Genomic DNA, 16,770 nt, shown 5'->3' with positions numbered 1-16,770 from the left:
GTGCTGGTCCTGCTCCCCCTCCACCGTGCTCACAGCAGAGACATGAAGCTCTGCTCCAGGGAGATTTTCACCAGCATGGGAGCCTGTGCCTCACCCACACCCATACCCACCAAAGGGAATGGGGTCTGCTTGCTGGAGCTGCAGTAATGTGTCCCCATATGCCCACTGCCATGTGCACCTAGTCTAGGTCCCCATGGTCCTGGCCACCACCTGCCCAGTGCCTGAGGGGCACTGCCACCAACTACAGCCAGCAAAGAGAGGACCTGCAGGGGCTCTGAGCTGGAGAGAGCTGCCGAGGACCCTCCCTACTGCAGGCTCAGCCCCTCCTGCTGTCCAGCATGTCCTCCCCATGGATCCAGGTAGGGGACTGTCCCCGGAGCTGCTCCACGTGAAGAAGAGAGGCCCCCCCCACCAGCAACTTTTGCTCCAGCTCCCTGGCAGCTGCAGGACGTGGGAAGCTTTGCCTGCTGGCAGTGACGTTGCTCCAGTTGAAAGCCCTGAGTGCCAGGTCTGCTCCCTCCCTTCTTAGATACGGATCAATGAAGGGATGACCCCAGCACCTGTGGCCCAATCTCCTGGGAGAAAAGCAGTGAAGTGCGTGGGGCACGTCTGGAGATCAGATGCCCTGCAGGTGACTCAGTGGCACTCCCTCTGCTCATGCACCAAAGCTTCACCTGTCCTGCCCAGACAAGTTGCACCAGCGTGAGCAACAGCTAAAAGCCGGCAATATCCCAAGATGACAATATTTGAAAGCCCAGTGCTGCCAGGATAAACCTGCAGGAAGCAGCCCTTTCTCAGGGAGAGGGTGGTGGGTGCTGTAAGGAATTCAGTGCATACAATGAAATGTGTTCCCTGGCATGGAGAAGACCAGCAAAGGAGCTACCGAGACCACAGAAGGCTCTGGGTTCCTGTGGGCTACACCATTTCCAGCCCCACCACCCCAAAGGCCACAGGGCAGACAGGCTCTGTTCACACCTGCTGGATATGAACTGGGGAAGTCCCAGGCAGCACCCGGCCAAGGGAAGCTTAAACACCAGGCACGCAGCGGGGCTGTCACTGCAGGTACCCTCAGGTGGCTGAGGTGAGGAGAAAAGGGCACTCTGCTGCTCCCCATACCTTCTGACCCCACAAACTCCTGCTGTGCTGGCCACAGCTTCCTCACTGGGCAAAGGATCCTGTGCCCATTACTCAGACCTGGCCTCCACAAAGGTTCCTTTCTGCATTTGCGGAGCATGTTGGACACTCAGTTTTCTGGTTTCTCTTCCCTGAATGTACCTGGTGCCTCTCACAGCTCTACAGTGCAGGAGCCAAGCTCTGGCTCTGCCCTGGGGAAGGGTTTCTGACAGCCCTGATGGATGGATGGATGGATGGATGGATGGAGAGCCTGGCCTGGCTCTCCATTGGGCCCAGCTGTGCCAAGGCCGATGACAGAGCACTTGGTGCCTCCATCTGCTTGAGCTTTGGGGCATCCCCAGTGCCTAACACAGGAATGTCAGAGCTCCTCCAGGGCAGAGACAGGCCTCCTTTCATGCCTGTTGCATGGCTCAGGTGTATATCAACATGCTCGCTAGTGCTCTGTCTCCTGGAGGTCCTGATCTCACAGCAAAAAAAAAACTGGAGCTCTACTTCAAGCTGTGAAGTCCCAGCCCTGGAGGTCTGTGTCATCCCCCTTCTAAAAAAGCTCAAAGCCATGGGCCACCAAAAGCCCTCAGTAGGTCAAATAATGGACCTGCAGGGTCTGGTGAAAGTTCAGTCTGTAGCAGAGAGCAGGAGCAGCCAGGACAGCCCAAGGCACCTGTGAAACTTTCTGATGACACCAAGTCTGACCCGAGACACAAAGCTTCCCAGCCATTCCCTCATAGCTGCCAGGCAGAAGAATGTGATAATTAGTCATTAATTATTGTCTGGAACTTGGGAAAAGGCATGGTACATGTGGGCCCTGCCCTAGAAGGCTTGTGCTGCAACCAGCTGTGGGAAAGGAGCTGGAGCTACAAGATATAATAATCCCTTCCTGCCCTAAAGAGTTGTGAGGATCATGGTCAGGGAGGAGGTCACTTAACTGATGAACAACATCAAAGAAAGAGCTGGATGTAAAGTGAATGAACTGAACGAGTCAGAAGCAGACTTCTGTCCGCAGCTGCAACAATGAGCTAGGCCTTGACCTGGAGGAACCAGTCCAACAATGGGGTGAAATAAAGGATGATTGAATCTGGAATTCACTCCAATTCTGAAGCAGAACTGGTACCCTGGTTATGAAGAACTGCACTCTAATACATTTTTGGTCTGTCTTTGATTCTGCTTCTTTCTTTTATGAGGTGGTTTTGGGAACTGACCTCTAGGGACATCACAGCAGGCATTCCCAGGGGAGGCCGTGGCCGTGAGTTCATGCGGTGACAGCAGGAGCTGTGAGCAGAGCCTTGCCCTCCCCACCAGCCTCCAACAAGCTGCCAGACAGAAATTAGAGACGGGAAAATCAATGAAGGTATGAACTGATTCTGGCTGGCATGGAGCTAATCTTTGTGTGTGTAGCTTTGCTTCACCTGTTAAATTCTTTATCTTGACCCACGAGTTTTCTCACTTTTGCCCTTTGACTGTCTCCCCCATCCTGCTGGGTTGGCACTTAGCTGCCATCGAGGGTCAGCCCACTGCAAGGGAAGCTCCTGAGCAACACAAAGTCAGTCTTCAAATCCATTGCAACTCATTCAGGCTCTTGTATTTTTCTCTGGATGACAACACTGCAGCCAGGGTGAGGACCGAGCCGTACTGCTTTCTGACCTCTGAGACATCCCAGACCAGACCATCTCACTCTTTTCCATGCCTGTAGCATGATGCCTCCTGAGGAGCCATTCAGCCACCCTGCTATGCCCTTCCTCTTGAGACAACCTTGTTGGCTTGCTAAATCTGTGATCCTGAGCTGCCAGTGAAGAAGGGGCCCAGGACATAGTCAGAGGGTGAGTCTGTGCTCCCATCTGCTTCATCAGGCAATAACTGCTGCTCCTACAGCCTCACAGATAGTTGTGGGCTCTATTACTGCCCCAAAACACTTGAGTTTCCTGCCTAATTTATCACGGCCTCCGAGCCAAGGCTTCATTTGCCAGCACCACTCTGAGTTGTGGTTTATCCTTCCTCTTTGAGCTGAATCTTACTGTGGACCAATCCGTCAGCCAACACACTAAATAAATAAAGTTCCTGTCCACACACAACACAGACCCCTGGACCAGACGCAGCTTCCTGCTTTTCTTTGTACTTTGGAGGTAACTGAAGCGGTCCCTGGAGAAGGCTCTGTGCTGGGTGAGAGAGATGGATAAATTGTTGGGAGCCCAGGGGATCGCTGCCTGGAGACATTTGGTTCCTCTTGCAGGAAACTGTAATGAGCAAGGAGCAAAATATGACAGTTGTTGACACTGTCAAATAGAGAACAGCATTTTTATCAGAATTGAAATTTGCTGGTGGTTTTCAGCCATTTTTGGCTGAAAATGATCTGTTTTCAGACTAAAGACTTCCCAAAATGAAACATTATGGCTGAAAGCTTTTGAAAAATGCTCCTTGGACTTTTGGCCTTTTCATGAGGAAATTTCAAAGACAGCAGCTGTGAAATCCCAGCCAGCAGAAACTGAGGATCCAACCCAAGGGCTCCGTCTCAGTTTTGGGGACACATGGCAGACAGGCTCCTGCTGGCCTCCTACCGATGGAGCCCATGCAGGCAGCCTTCCCTTGGCGCACCGGGGCTGGAGATACAACCCAGCCATTTCTGACCCCTTTCCCAGCAGACTATGGATCCTGACAGTTATTTTCCCTCCTAGGAACCAGAAAAGCCTGGGTCCCTGTGGCTAGCAAGCATCCCGGCCCTGCCTCCCGAGACTGTGCATGATTTATAGGGGAAGACTCGGAGCATTTATGACAGCAGAGGAGGAGACCTTCCGCTCGCTGTTCGTGGCAGCTTGGATTCTTGGCTGAAACACCCAACCCAAGGTAAGAGATGAATGCCAGCTGCATTCCTCACCATGCTTCTGCCTTCTGAGGGCAACGAGAGGCCCGCAGGCATTTGGGCCGAGGTGTTCTCCAGCCAAACCCAGCAGTGGCCTGGCAGGGGGTTTGGAGCTCCTCTGGTGGGACAGGCTGTGCGTCAGAGATGCCCAGAGCTGGCTTGTCCCGGGGAGATCTCTGCTGCCCCCAGTAACGAGCAGGTTTCCATTAGCTGCAGCAGACTCTATGGTGTCACCAGGAAGCCACAAGACATTAGAGCGTGACGGCTCTTGCCTTGCCTCATTCTCCAGTGGGTGGTCCCTGCGCACCAAGAAAAGCCTTTCTTCTGCTGTCAAGTGGGTAACGAGAGTCTTCCTGTCTCCAGTGCACATTGCCGCCGGAGCGCCTGTCTGCGTGGTCACACTGCGGTGGCAGTGAGTCACCGACGATGGTTTGCCAGGGGAAAAGCTCCACTTATCAGAGCAATGGGGAAAGAGCAGGGCAGGGGGGCTGAGACCGCCTGACCCAGGCCGTGGGAGCATAGCAAAAGTCAAACCACCGTGGATGGACCTGATTTGCCATGGCCCCTCCGGTTCGGGTAGGTGCCCTGCTCCTGCACACCAGATTTCACAAAGCACGTGAATTAACAAAATTGGAAGACTACAACAATTCTCAGGAAGCCAGCACGTGTGGGACGCCTCGGCCAGAAAGCTTTGGGACAAACTAACGGGGAGAGGAGTGGATGAAGAAAGAGCTGAACAGCGTACAGCACGGGGATCCTTGCATCCCAGAGGCCCGTACGCTCAGAGCCAAGGGGATCTGCCCAGGGATGCACAGAGGTGTCCTGTTTGCCAGGCGGGGGCACAGCAACTCTCTCAGACCCCACCAGAGGCACATCTGCTGTTTACAGTCCTTGCAAAGATTTTTGCCATTTATCTGGCTGGGAAAATGCTTTTATGCCCAGATGTTCAGGTGCCCGGGGTGATGCCCTGCTCCAGGTGCACCCCTGAGAGCTCAGGGCTGGCAATGATCTGCCTGTCTCTACTCAGTGGAGAGCTTTGCTTGGCAGTGCTCTGCTACGTGGCTGTGCCTAAGTCCTGGTGTCACGGCTGTGCTCTCCAAACAGCATCTGCTCTGCAGGTGAGCTCTGGTTTGATCTGAATGTAGCATCTAGGATAGGCTTTTGGACATCTCTCAAAGAAGATGTTTCTTCTAAGGCCCTTGAGCTGATTCTGGAGACAAAGTGGCTCCAGTTGGCACTCCAGAGGAAGTGCCTCTCCTGAAGCAGGAGAGCCAAGACCTTTTCCCAAAATCTTTGATCATTTAAAAAAAAAAAAAAAAACAAAACAAAAAAAAAAAACAAAAACAAAACAAAAAAAAAACAAACAGCTCATTTTCCTTGGGCTTTCAAAGCTGATGGAAATCAGAACAGACTAAATACTCCCCCTACCTTCCTCAGGAGGGGCATCTGGAGCTGCATGCAAGGGTGAAACCTGACGCTTTGCAGAGCCTGTGACATAGGGGGGAAAACCATCACGGGGCTGTTGTGGAGAGTCCCACTTCAGTGCCTGGCTTCACTTAAGTCCCCCCACGTTAACGAGATGTGAGTGCAGAACAGGGCAGGAGAAACAACTTGAGGCTGATGGCAAAGGCTGCGCAGAGCCACAGACCCTACAAAAAATCAGATCTGATCCCGGTCTTCCTTTGTGCCTTGCTCTCAGGCTGCTCAGGGAGAGGTGTGCATGGTGGCAGGGGAGAGGATGACAAGCTGAGGATGCTGCCCATGGGGTGCAGGAGCAATGAGCACGCAGCTCTGCTGCTCGGTGACACTGGGGCTTGGCTCCAGTTCCCGGCCCTGCCTGGAACCAGCAGCTCCTTCATTTCACGTACCAGAGGGCTCACACCCCAGGGCCTCGTTTTGTGATGGCAGCATTCAGAGTGGCTCAGAAAGAATGGTGAAAATGTCTGATGTCATTTTTTATTTATTATTGTTATTAGTTTTTCCTGCAGAAAATGCTCTGGAATAGCTCCTCCTGCAGACACTCTTCTGACAGTCAGAGCAACTCGCATTCAGGAATGAGGTCTGCATACAGGACTCCTGCCATAAAAACCCCACAGCTGTCGGTGCAGGAGCCTCAGCAAGCTCTGCTTCCCCCGTGTAGACAAAACCAAATTCCAGGCTGAAATTTCCTTAAGACACATCTCATATTTCAGGATCTGTTAGTATGACTTTCATCTCCAATCCACATATTGCAGCCCTATAATAATAATAATAGTAATAATAATAGTAATAATAATAGCAATAATAATAATACCTTCTGCATGTACATAGCACCTTTCATCCAAGGATCTAAGTCACAATTACAGCCCCACACATTCCTGTATATTACAGCCCTATAATTCTAAGACTGTTCAAGTATCCAGACTTCAAAGGGAATGTGGATTTCCCCTCCAGCCCAGTCACAATGCCCAACATGCTGGAGACGTTTCAAAGGTGTTTCGAAGGTGCCTTGGCAGTAGCTGGAGAGCGTCAGAAGAGCCAGGGGAGCTCTCTGGAGCTGAAAGAAACCTTCGTGGAGTCTTTCCTCCCCTCTCCCGGCCACTTTCTGGTCCCCCTGGGAAGGCAGCACAGCCCTGGGATGCGGAGGATGCTGCCACGAGCCGCGTGTCTGCACGGCAGGGGGAGAGGAGGAGGCAATGGGACCGAAAGGAAAAACAAGTCACGCACAGGCTCAGCTGGGTGACTTCCCAGGCCAGGCAGAACCCACAATGTTTCAATCAGTGGGAAATTCACAAAAAAAATACACTCCGCTGGAAAGAAAAGGGAGGGGAGATGGTGGAAATTTTCATTGTAAGCTCTTATTATAAAAGGGTTTGAAGATTTTCAGGTAGCCCAAAAATGAAGCAGGGTATTTCTTTTTTTGGGGTCAAAGCAAAATATTTCAGGGATACCCAGAGCAAACATGTTTTGTTTTGGTTTGGTTTAGGTTTAATTGCATGGGAAACCTGAAAAAAAAATCTATTTAATCCAAGCCAATCTTTTCCCCTCCTTTTCTGGTTTCCTCAAAGAGCTGAAATAGCTGTTATTTACCCCCATACATTCAGGAAGGAGTACGCTGAGAGCGAGGTAGCTTCCTATAGAAAACATTAGATTAAAGCAGCGGGGTTTACAGGAAGGCTGGCCAAGCTGCCACTCACCAGCTGGGTTCGGGAATCGGCTCACTTCCTCCGCAGGGCTCCCCGAGCCGCTGAGGAGCCGCTGGATGCGGTGGTGGAGGAATGCCTGGGAGCTGCACCGGCTTGTGGCTGCCTCCGTGAGCAGGGAGCGGCGAGGTCAGCGGGCATGAAAGGCAGGCTACGAATCCCAGTTCAGTATCGCCTTCCTTCGTGCTGTGACGGTGAGAATGTGAAGCTCGAGAGCTTTTTAATTTTTAGCTTGAAAGGGCTGGACGGCTGGCTGAAAAGTGCTGGGAGTCTCTAGCTCTTTTGCAGCATTTATTTAATCAGTTGATCTCAAAGGACATTAGAGGAGGGTTCATTATTAGTGTTTGCCGGGTGCCCAGAGCACCCCACGGAGGAGCTGGGCAGTTTTCACAATGAGCTCATCTCAAACACACCTCACTCACCACCAGCATGGGCTGCAACACATTCCCTTTCCCCCTTCTTCCATAAATCAAGGCTTCCAGCGTTCATGCTTTTGTCGCCAATAAATCCTCTGCTGTCTTACGCCACATGAAAGAACAGCAACACCGTAACCGACAGGCACTTCCCCGCATGGGGCTGCAGCTGCAGACACAACCTGCAGCACACGAACCTGCTGCAGCCAAAACGAGAGGGACAGCAAGGCTGATGCTAGGCTTGATAAAGCTCTGTGCAGCCAGCACCTCATCAGTCCCCGGGACTCATTGCCACAGGAAAACAGCGCAACAAATTCTTACCCGCTCCGATAAATCAGCTCCTGTCCTGCGACGCCTTCGGCTGCAGGTGGAGCAAACACCCCACACCTGACCCTAAAGGAATGTCCCTGTCCTTTGTTACCTGGGGCATGTGCAGGTGACATCCCAGCATGGGGACAGCCCCCTGGGACAGTGTCTGAGCAGCAGCAGCCTGGGATGTGCCTCTGCACCTTGTTCTTTCCTTGGGAAATGCTGGCTGAGTGCTGCTGCCCCGGCTGTGGGCACGTTGGCATGGTGCTGCCCGGGTGCCCAGGGGACGTCGTAGGGACCTGCTGGGGGTACAGAGGCTGCTGCTGGGGAGTAGCTGCAGAAATCAGGGTAAAGCAGAAGGGCAGAGATTGTACCCTGCAATTAGGATTTCTTCTCGTGTTCCCTATGAGAAATAGGAGTTGAATTTCTGTCTGAAAATGCAAATGCCTTTCCTGCTGCTTTCACACATGCAGTGATGAAAACTTGCTTGAGAAGTGCCCAGATTTGGGAAATCTCTTGAAGCTGTCCCGGGTGGGATGCAATTACAGCCAGAGCCATCCTGACACAGGATAGCATCCTGGGGAAGGGGGGCTTTTGCCTTCATATCCCACAGGACCGTCACGCCTTGGCTTGGCTCACTGTAGGGCACTGCCTGGGCTGGGAGGTGTCACCAGGCAGGGGGAACATCCCGGGGGCTCAGACATTACAAAACCATCTGACAAGGGTGGGGGGCACCCTCCCTGTCCCTGTGTGTGCTCCCCCTGCTCTCCCACCCTCGCTCAGCGGAGGAGCCAACATTTCCCCTCCACGCCCTGCCCCGCGGTGCCAGCGCGCACAGCCCTGGCGGATGATGCGGTGCTCGGGCCTCACCTTCCCTTTGAATGAAGGGGAATGTTACTAATTGGTGCCTCACGGGGATATCGAGTGCTGGAAACTATTCTGTCTCCCCAGGGTCTCTTTGTAGTGGGACCTGTGGCTGCTCTCAATGAGAGAGAACAGGTCCCTTGAGCAGGTCCTACCTTACAGGTGTGTCTGGCTTGCTCCACTCCCATGGGGGCTGCTTTTCATTTCCAAGTCCTTCAAAGAGGTTTAAACAGCTCCAGGAAGGACTGCAAACAAGGCAAACGGGGATGGAGAGCTGCTGGTGCCTGGGGAGGCTCCTTGTCCCTCGGAGGGGGGAGGCTGGAGGGCTGCCCTCCCTCACCACTGGCAGCAGAGCCAGTGCTGGCAGCTCAGGAGAGGGCTGTGCATTACCCCTTCCTGTCTCCTTGGCACATCCCTGCGAGCTTGGAGGCACTCCCTGAGCTTCACCGTGTCCTCCCCTTGCCCTCCACCACGGGCACAGCACCTGCCTCCCCTTGAGAGGGCTCTGCTCTGACTTGGCTGCAGCACGAGGTGCTTGCGCTCCGTCCTGCTCTTCCTCAGGAAGGCTGCTCCTGATCCATTTCAGCTCCTGCCAACCTCAGGTCCTTCCCCGAGACCTCAGGCTCCTCCCAGCCCTGACAGTCCTCCCCTCTTCCTTCCCGCAGGTTTCAGAGCATCACGGTGGGGATCCCTGCTCTTGGAGCCCTCCTGGGCTGCCTGCAGTGGTGCACCAAGGCAGCTCGCGTTCCCATTTCCAGCTCCCTGAGCAGCCTAGCCCACCTCAGACGCCTTCTGAGCTGCCTGAGAGCAGCCAAAAGGACGAATGTCTGTCTGTCTGTCTGTCCATCCATTATCCTGGGCTGCTGGCTCACCGAGACCCAGCCCAGCATCCCCACGGATAGACCTGGGGTAGCTCCTTGGGGCAGAGGAGGCATTTTGGCACCCGTGATTGAGATGCCCGCACCGAAGGGTGGCCGCACGCACCTGCCTGCTGCTGGCAGAGGGTTGGAGGGGGTGCCGGGGGTCCCGCAGCCCCACTGCAGCCCCCTGGCAAGTGCCGTGCTCCCCTCTCCCTCCTCCACCCTCCTGCTGCTCCCTGACCCAGGCAGGTGCAGAGGGGGGGAGAGGCATTTGCAGCTCCATCGCTGCCTTTTGGCACCAGAGCCTCTGCCAGAATCAAAGAGCTTTTTCAAAGAAAACCCTAAACTCCTTTAATCGCCAGCTAGAGCTCCTCCCGCACAGATCTAAGGGCCATGAGCTCAGTGTTTTCATTGCCCTGGGCAGATTTATGAGCTTATTCTTCAAGGAAGGGAGGGAGAGAGGGAAGGCTGTGGCATATTGCTTAGCCTGGGGGGCGGGCAGGGAGGAGCAGGGGGGGCAGATGGAGGAGGACGGTTGCAGGGGAAGTGCACGACCACGATGCTGCAGAAAGCCCAGCACTGCCGTGCCCGGAGCTCGTGGCTCGGTGGGGAGGCTCCAGGGGCTTGGGGCTGTGAGCGAGGACCAAACGGCCGAGGTTGAAGCCCAGAGCACACAGAAGACGAGTGACAGCTCCAGGGTCTCCATGCGGAGCTGCCAGCTGGAAGGGAGTGTGGGGACATGGGGACCTGCCACATCCCATCCTCGCTGGGTGCCACCGATGGGAGCAGCGGTGGAGCATCCCCCAAAGCCCGCACGGGAGGCACTGGGCTCCTGCTGTCCCGGCCAGCCTGCCCTGCTGCGGTTTGCAGGGTGGAAACGTTGGGAGGAAGCAGCTGGAGTTCACAAGTGGCTGTCCAGCCCAGAGCACAGCCACGGCCCCATGCAGGTTTGCTCTAACCGCGGCGCCGTGCTGCGCTCCTCATCCGTACACCTGCTCCCTGCTTGCCAGGGAGTGCAGAGCTCACTGCCAGCTGCCGAGCAAGTGCAGCAAAGGCCTGGCTGCTGCCTCTCCTGCAGGGACCTGGGGACCTGCTGCTGTCTTTGGGATGGGGCAGATCCTTCCTGCCACCTCCCGCAGCCCTCCTCAGAGAGCGCCCTGCCAACAAGTGGGCATCTGCTCGCATCCTGTGCCCCAGACACCCTGCTGCCTCCTCCAAACCCCCTCATGGGATGCCTCCTGCCATTCCAACTGAAAGCTTGGGAAGGACTCGGTCATGACCTGCAGTACTGGAGCCACAGCCCACAATCCTGTCACCCGCAGCATCGCTTCTCCTAGCTGGAAGCATTTTGGGGCTGCAGCCCTTGCCTGTGGACCAGTGAGTCCCAGCAGCACCAGTCCGGGGTAGCTGCAGCTGTGCAGGACACCACTGCAAGACCCAAACTTTTCTAGCTCATGGTATCAGGTGCAAGGGCACAAGGTATCATGGTATCAGGGGTACAAGGGAGCAGAGCCTTTGACAGAGGAGGCTGGAAGATGGGGAAGAGGAGGGAGGACATGGAGAACTGCCAGAAACCTGGAATTTTCCATCTCGTTGGGAATTCAGAGACTTCAACAGTTCCTTTCCTCCCAAGCCAGGACAAAGAGCCCACATGTCCACATAAAGTATAGAACAAAAAAAAGCCAATATATTGTGTTCTAGAATGACCTGGAGGTTTTGCTTTGATAATTTTGGAGTACTGCAATGTGAATATTAAATGGCCTGCAGGTAAACATAGCAGCAGCAGGTGAAAATATGTAAATATCCCGCTGGCTCCCCGGGACACTCGTGCCCATGCCGAGCACCACCTGCAGCATTGGAGCATGACAGTACCGCAGGGATGAGGCCCTCTGCTCTCCAACTAACAACCAGCCGTGTTCCCAGCACTGCTGTGGGCTGAGGGACCAGGAAATTTGGGCTGTGAGCTGGTGGCCTGTTTGGCCACCCCAAGGTGTCGGTGTTCATTGGGGCTGGGAGATGTCCCCACGGGCTCTTCCTTGCAATGTACCAGCAAAAAGCCACCTTCAGGCACAGAGCACCCTTGGGTGCAATTGGGGTGCTGAATTAGGAGCTGAGCCCAGGCAGCCTGACCTTCAGGAACCCCTGAAGTCTGCTAACAAGGATGCAGAACACGTCTGCGTCCTGTGGGGTGCCTCTATGGTCTTTGTAGGGCCCCTTTGGCAGAAAGCAAATGCTTGAAGGTGGGAAACTCCCGTTATCCCCATTATTCTAAGGAAAACAGAAAAATAAACAGAGCCTTAAAGATGTCAAATGGTGCACATAAATCCATGAACCCACTGCAGCATGTGTGTTAGATCCCAGCCCTCCTAATGCCCCTCACCAGCCTGATCTGCCAGGTTTGGGATCCCAGGACCACAAACATTTCTCCTTGCTCCTGCTTTGGCTGCTGTTCTCCCAGGCAAGGACTGGACTTGTGGCCATTTGGGGCAGGAGTGGCATTTCCCAGTTGCCCTTAGATCATCACCGTGGTCACCAGGAACAGGGGTGGTTTGGAAATGCCCAGAATGGGGGTGTCAGGGCTTAGTGCTCTCAGCATTTTTGGCAGCTCCTTCTGTCCCCCTAGGGTGTGTGCCCGTCGCCTCCATTCCTGCTTGTCTTGCTCCAGCATCACATGTGGCTCTGGAAACCCTGTTCCCTCCCCCGCTCACAGTTCTGGGGTGCTTAGAAAATAGAAATACCAGGAAAAAGGCACCTTATGCTCTAACCTTCCCTGCACGGGTGCTGTGTGAGCACGGAAGAAGCTGCCTGGTGCAGATCGTGGTGCCAGAGGGCAGCACAGGGAGCAGAGGGGCCCTGCCTCTGGGCTCCCAGGGGGCTGCTAAATTCCAGGCAAAGCCTTAAAATGTCTCTGCAAGGTGAGAATGGTGCTGAGAGCTCCTGGCCCTGTTCCCCTTGGAAACATCATGGGGAAGGAGAAGCTTTCTGTCCGGGCAGGATGGAAATTAATGGGCACAAGCTGGACCATGCTGTTAGATATTAAGAAGGAAAAAAAAATCCGATGTTTGTGGTCAAAACCAGAAAGACGGTAGGTTACCAGAGGTAGTAGAGATGTTCAAAGCAGATGAGTTCCCTGACCAGTGCCACAAGCTGGGTCTGTTTTGAGCAGGGCTTTGGATCCATGATACCCAGAGGTGTCATCGTGTCATCCTACCTAAGATATTTCCTGGTTCTGGGCAATCTTTCCAGCTCCTCCTCCCTCTCACCAGGGGCTGCAAGGGGGCAGAGGGGACCAGGATGCCATCCCAGGGGACAGGCATGGGGACAGCCACGTACCCAGGGGCCGACCTCCCCCAGCCCATGCGACGTGGCACTTGCACACCCCAGGGAATCAGAGGTGGGGTTGCTCACCCAGGTCACGCACAGGGGCTGCAGCAGTGCCAGGCATCAAAGCCAAGCTAATTCTGCGAGTGCCGAGCAGCAATTCCTGTTTTCCCCTATTAGCAGACACCAGCCTCCTCAGTGCCTCTTTGCAAAGCCTCCTGTGCTGCACGGGAGCCTTCCCCTCGCAGCTCCAGCCTCCTGTGCTCTCGGCTTGCTGTTGTCCTCCCCGAGATCCCCCACAGCCCCAGCAGTGACTCCCCTGCGCACACTGTTGCCCGCGGCAGGCAGAGCTGTGATATTTGGCACTCTGCTGCCAGGACGTGCTGACATGCCAGCTAAAGCTCCTCTCTCCTCTCTGAATAGCTCAGCTCTTTTGGGTGGATGCAGCCTGTCAGGTCTTTGGCTGCAGCTGAACCTCAGCATTTCGTGGCCAGGCTAAAACCCCATTCACCCTCCAAGCTCGTCATGTCCTGAGGATGTCGTCAGCAGCCCCCAGGTGAGGAGGCAGAGAGGATGGTCTGTGCTGCTACAGCAAAATGGGCTGCTAGAGCCAGAGCAAGCCCTGAGCAACGCAGACCACGGGGTCCTCTCACCTAACAGAGCCAAGCCCCCAGCACACCCAGGTGCCTACTGGAAAGGTCCCCATGGGAAGAAGTGACCTGCTTCTCTCCCATCGCCCTGACCACAGCTGTGAGCTCACCATGGAGCCCTCCCGTGGCAAAGTTTGGGTTCGGGTGGCTGATCCCACCTGGAGGATCCCAGGCTCAGGCACAGGGAGGTGCCCGAATGAGCAAGGACTGGGTTTTGGGGGAGAGACAGGCACCGCGGAGACACTGCGCTGTCAGGACAGGGCATGAACGCGAGCTCATTAGTGGCGAGGCAGTGTCTAATCAGAGGTTATTACCCTTTATTTTGCTCCCGAGGGAACCCTGCTCTTTACAGGAGTACAGTTTGCTTAGAAGGCAGGGCACGGAGCAAAGGAGCTGCAAAGCCGTGGGTGCAGCTGCCCTCCTGCTCCGGGTTCCTCCTTGACATTACAGGGCTTGCTTTTCAGCACTTGCAGCTCTCCAAAAAAAAATCTAAGCATTCCTTTACATATCTGAGTGTGGATTTACAACAGGAATTTACATGAAGAGCTTAGATCTCTCTTGAAGACCCACAGTTCCGACAAAACTTATGCTGATTTGCTTTGAAAAACCAGCCCTGGCTGCACACCTTGTAACCGAGAAACTAGCCTTACGTGACTAGCCGAAGGTAACTCCAGAAGGCAGTGACAAGCAGGGAGAAAACCCAGTTCTGTTCCCCCAGCACTTCCCAGAACATCCTGCCTTCCTCCCTCGGCTACATCTCCCCAGCTCTTAATTCACGGGTGCTGCTTAAATCACACGGCAAACGCGCTGTGGCTCCCCAAAAGCCTCAGCCCTGAAGGGAGGAGGAGAACCCCGGCCCCTCCGCCAGCTCCCTGGCTGGATCCCACGGGTTTTGTCCTCGCAGCCCCGCTTTTCCCTGCAAGGTGCCGGGCTGGGGAGGCTGCACGGCTGGTGCACCTCCGGCAAACTGCTGTCATTGGCGCCACCCTGTGCGTGAAGCTGGCGGAGGAGCTGCTGCTGGTGCCTAGCTGCTGGGCTGCCCCCAAGCCCAGCTCCCAGACCTCTGCCAAAAGCCAAGAGCATCTTTAAGCGCCTGCCTGCTGCCACCCTGCACAAGGGGTCCGTACCCTTCTGCGTCCCTGCCCTGATATTGTGCTCAGGGTAAGTGAGAGCAGCTTAGCTCCAGCTGGCCCTCGGATCGTGCTCCAGGGGCTCCCAGGCTGCTGGGGCTCATCTCTCTGCAGAGATGGGGGCACCACAGCTGCTGGGAGTCGGATCTGCAAACTGGGAGCAGGTTTCTGCCGCGGCTGTGGTTTGTCCTCGCAGGAGCATGGGGGGCTGCAAAGCTCTGCAGCCTGCCCTGCTTGCAGCCCGCGTGTTGTCGGCCACCTCCACCAGGACATGCTCAAGAGCTGCAGTGACTTTTCACCCGGAGGCAGCTGGCTCCAAATTTAGCCCCAGGGGGTGTGCAGTGCAATATCTCTACGCAGCGCACACCTCGTGTGACAAGTGCTCCGTGGTTTGCGCTCCCACGGAAATGCAGCTTGCATTACACAGCTCTCTCATCGTCCAGGCTCCCCAGCGAAAATCATCCTGTCCTGTCTTACTTCTTTCTCAGCTGGCCCAACAGTACATAAAGTGATGCCCTCAGGCAAGCAGGACAGGCAGAGCTCTTATCCAGCCATGGCAGCTTTGACCTGGCTTTGCAAAGCCCTTCTCGAACTGCTTAGGGTGCTTGGCTTTACCAGCAAAGTAACTGCATCCCAGGACAAGCCAGGACCATCAGAGCCACACGGTCTGCACACCACACCTGGACACTTGGCTCTTCTCAGCACAACGAGCACAAAACCGGCTCTGCCTGGGGGCTACAGGTTGTCCTGCACGGTCTGGTACATGCAGCGGCTGCTTCACTGCATCCCTGGCTGGGAAAGGCAAGGGAGGACCTCAGCAGCCTGCTGCTGTGCAGCTGAGGACAGTGCCGCAGCCCTTTCTGCTCAGCAAAAGGCCAAGCATCCTCCCCAGGGCATGCCAGGGCCAACCTGTCTCCATGAGACAGATGGATTTCTTCTCCTGGTCAAAGCCTGGGATCGTCCTGGGGAGTCCCTTGCTCACCCTGGGGATATGCTCAGCCACCGCTGAGTCTGATGGCACCACGGGGACCATCGCCGGGGCTAGAAAGGGACCCACCAGTCCCTGTGGTAGTGTAACCCTTTGGGGTATTAATACCAGAGAGGATGGGAAGCATTCAGACAATTAGGAACTTTTAATTCAAACCAGAGAGGGGGGAAGAAAAATAAACCACCAAAAATCCTACATCTCTTATAGGACTTCAGTACTCATTTTAAAGAGGCAACTTGGACACTGCTGGTGGCCAGCCCAACCCAAACCCCAAAAGCCATGAGTTATCACGGCTATTGAAATGTTTGACAGAAGGATCCCAGAGCAGTTTGCAGTAATTGCTCAGTATAAATACTCCATTATGCTCTCAGACAATCAGAATCTACCCAGCAAATCAGCTCCTCTGATCCACTGTAATCAAGAAGCAAAGCATGCATAACATCGCAATATAAACAGCGTTTGCAGAGGGGCGCGGGGAGGAGGGGGAGCTGCCTGAGCTTGGCAGGTCCTGGAGTAATAGCTGCCTTTTTTTTTTTTTTTTTTTTTCTGTTTTATTTTGTTTCTAATTTCCAGGGGAAATTTAATTTGGGGAAAAAGTGGCGCAAAGCTCCGAGCCAGAGGAAAACCGCAGCTGACGAAGGGGTGCGGAGAAAGACCCGAGGCGAAAGGAAAGGCGAAGGGCTGTACTTACAGGTACGCCGTGAGGGGGCTGAGGCTGGCGGGCACCTCCGACAGCCCCAGCTCGGAGCAATCCACCGAGAGCATGACCCCATCCTCCTCGCAGTGGCACTGGGCTGGGCACGAGGGCGCCGCACCTGGCTCCGCAGCCACCGCTTGGAAGCGGGCAGAGGAGGCCAGGAGGACACCCCAGAAGAGCTGCTCCATCCTCAGCGGGCTGCAGCAGTGGGGAGCGTGCGAGGAGCCGCGGGCTCGCCCTGTCCCCGGGCTGGGCTGCACCCAGGGGAGCTCCCTGGTCCCTCAGTGGCAGCGGGCACCGTGCCTCCCGCGGTTCGGAGAGGAGTAAGGATGCAGCCAGGGAAGGGAAGGCATTGTTGAATGATCTTG

At 55.1% G+C, this 16,770-nt stretch overlaps 1 protein-coding gene across 1 annotated transcript in view; it reads right to left on the bottom strand.

Moving 5' to 3' along the window:
- LGR6 (leucine rich repeat containing G protein-coupled receptor 6) overlaps positions 1 to 16,590 on the bottom strand; it is a gene marked incomplete at both ends in the record, with an annotated part of 124,323 nt that extends 107,733 nt beyond the window's left edge. The window contains one exon of the mRNA XM_082778741.1: positions 16,397 to 16,590. Coding sequence (XP_082634867.1) covers positions 16,397 to 16,590 — 194 coding nt within the window. The remainder of the gene's footprint in view (positions 1 to 16,396) is intronic.
- Between the last annotated feature and the right edge of the window lie 180 nt (positions 16,591 to 16,770).

Source organism: Aythya marila (assembly GCF_965140915.1).
Source record: "Aythya marila genome assembly, chromosome: 24".
NCBI lineage: Eukaryota > Metazoa > Chordata > Aves > Anseriformes > Anatidae > Aythya > Aythya marila.
The sequence above is the reverse complement of the archived record's forward strand: the minus strand, read 5'-3'. Positions and strand labels throughout refer to the sequence as shown.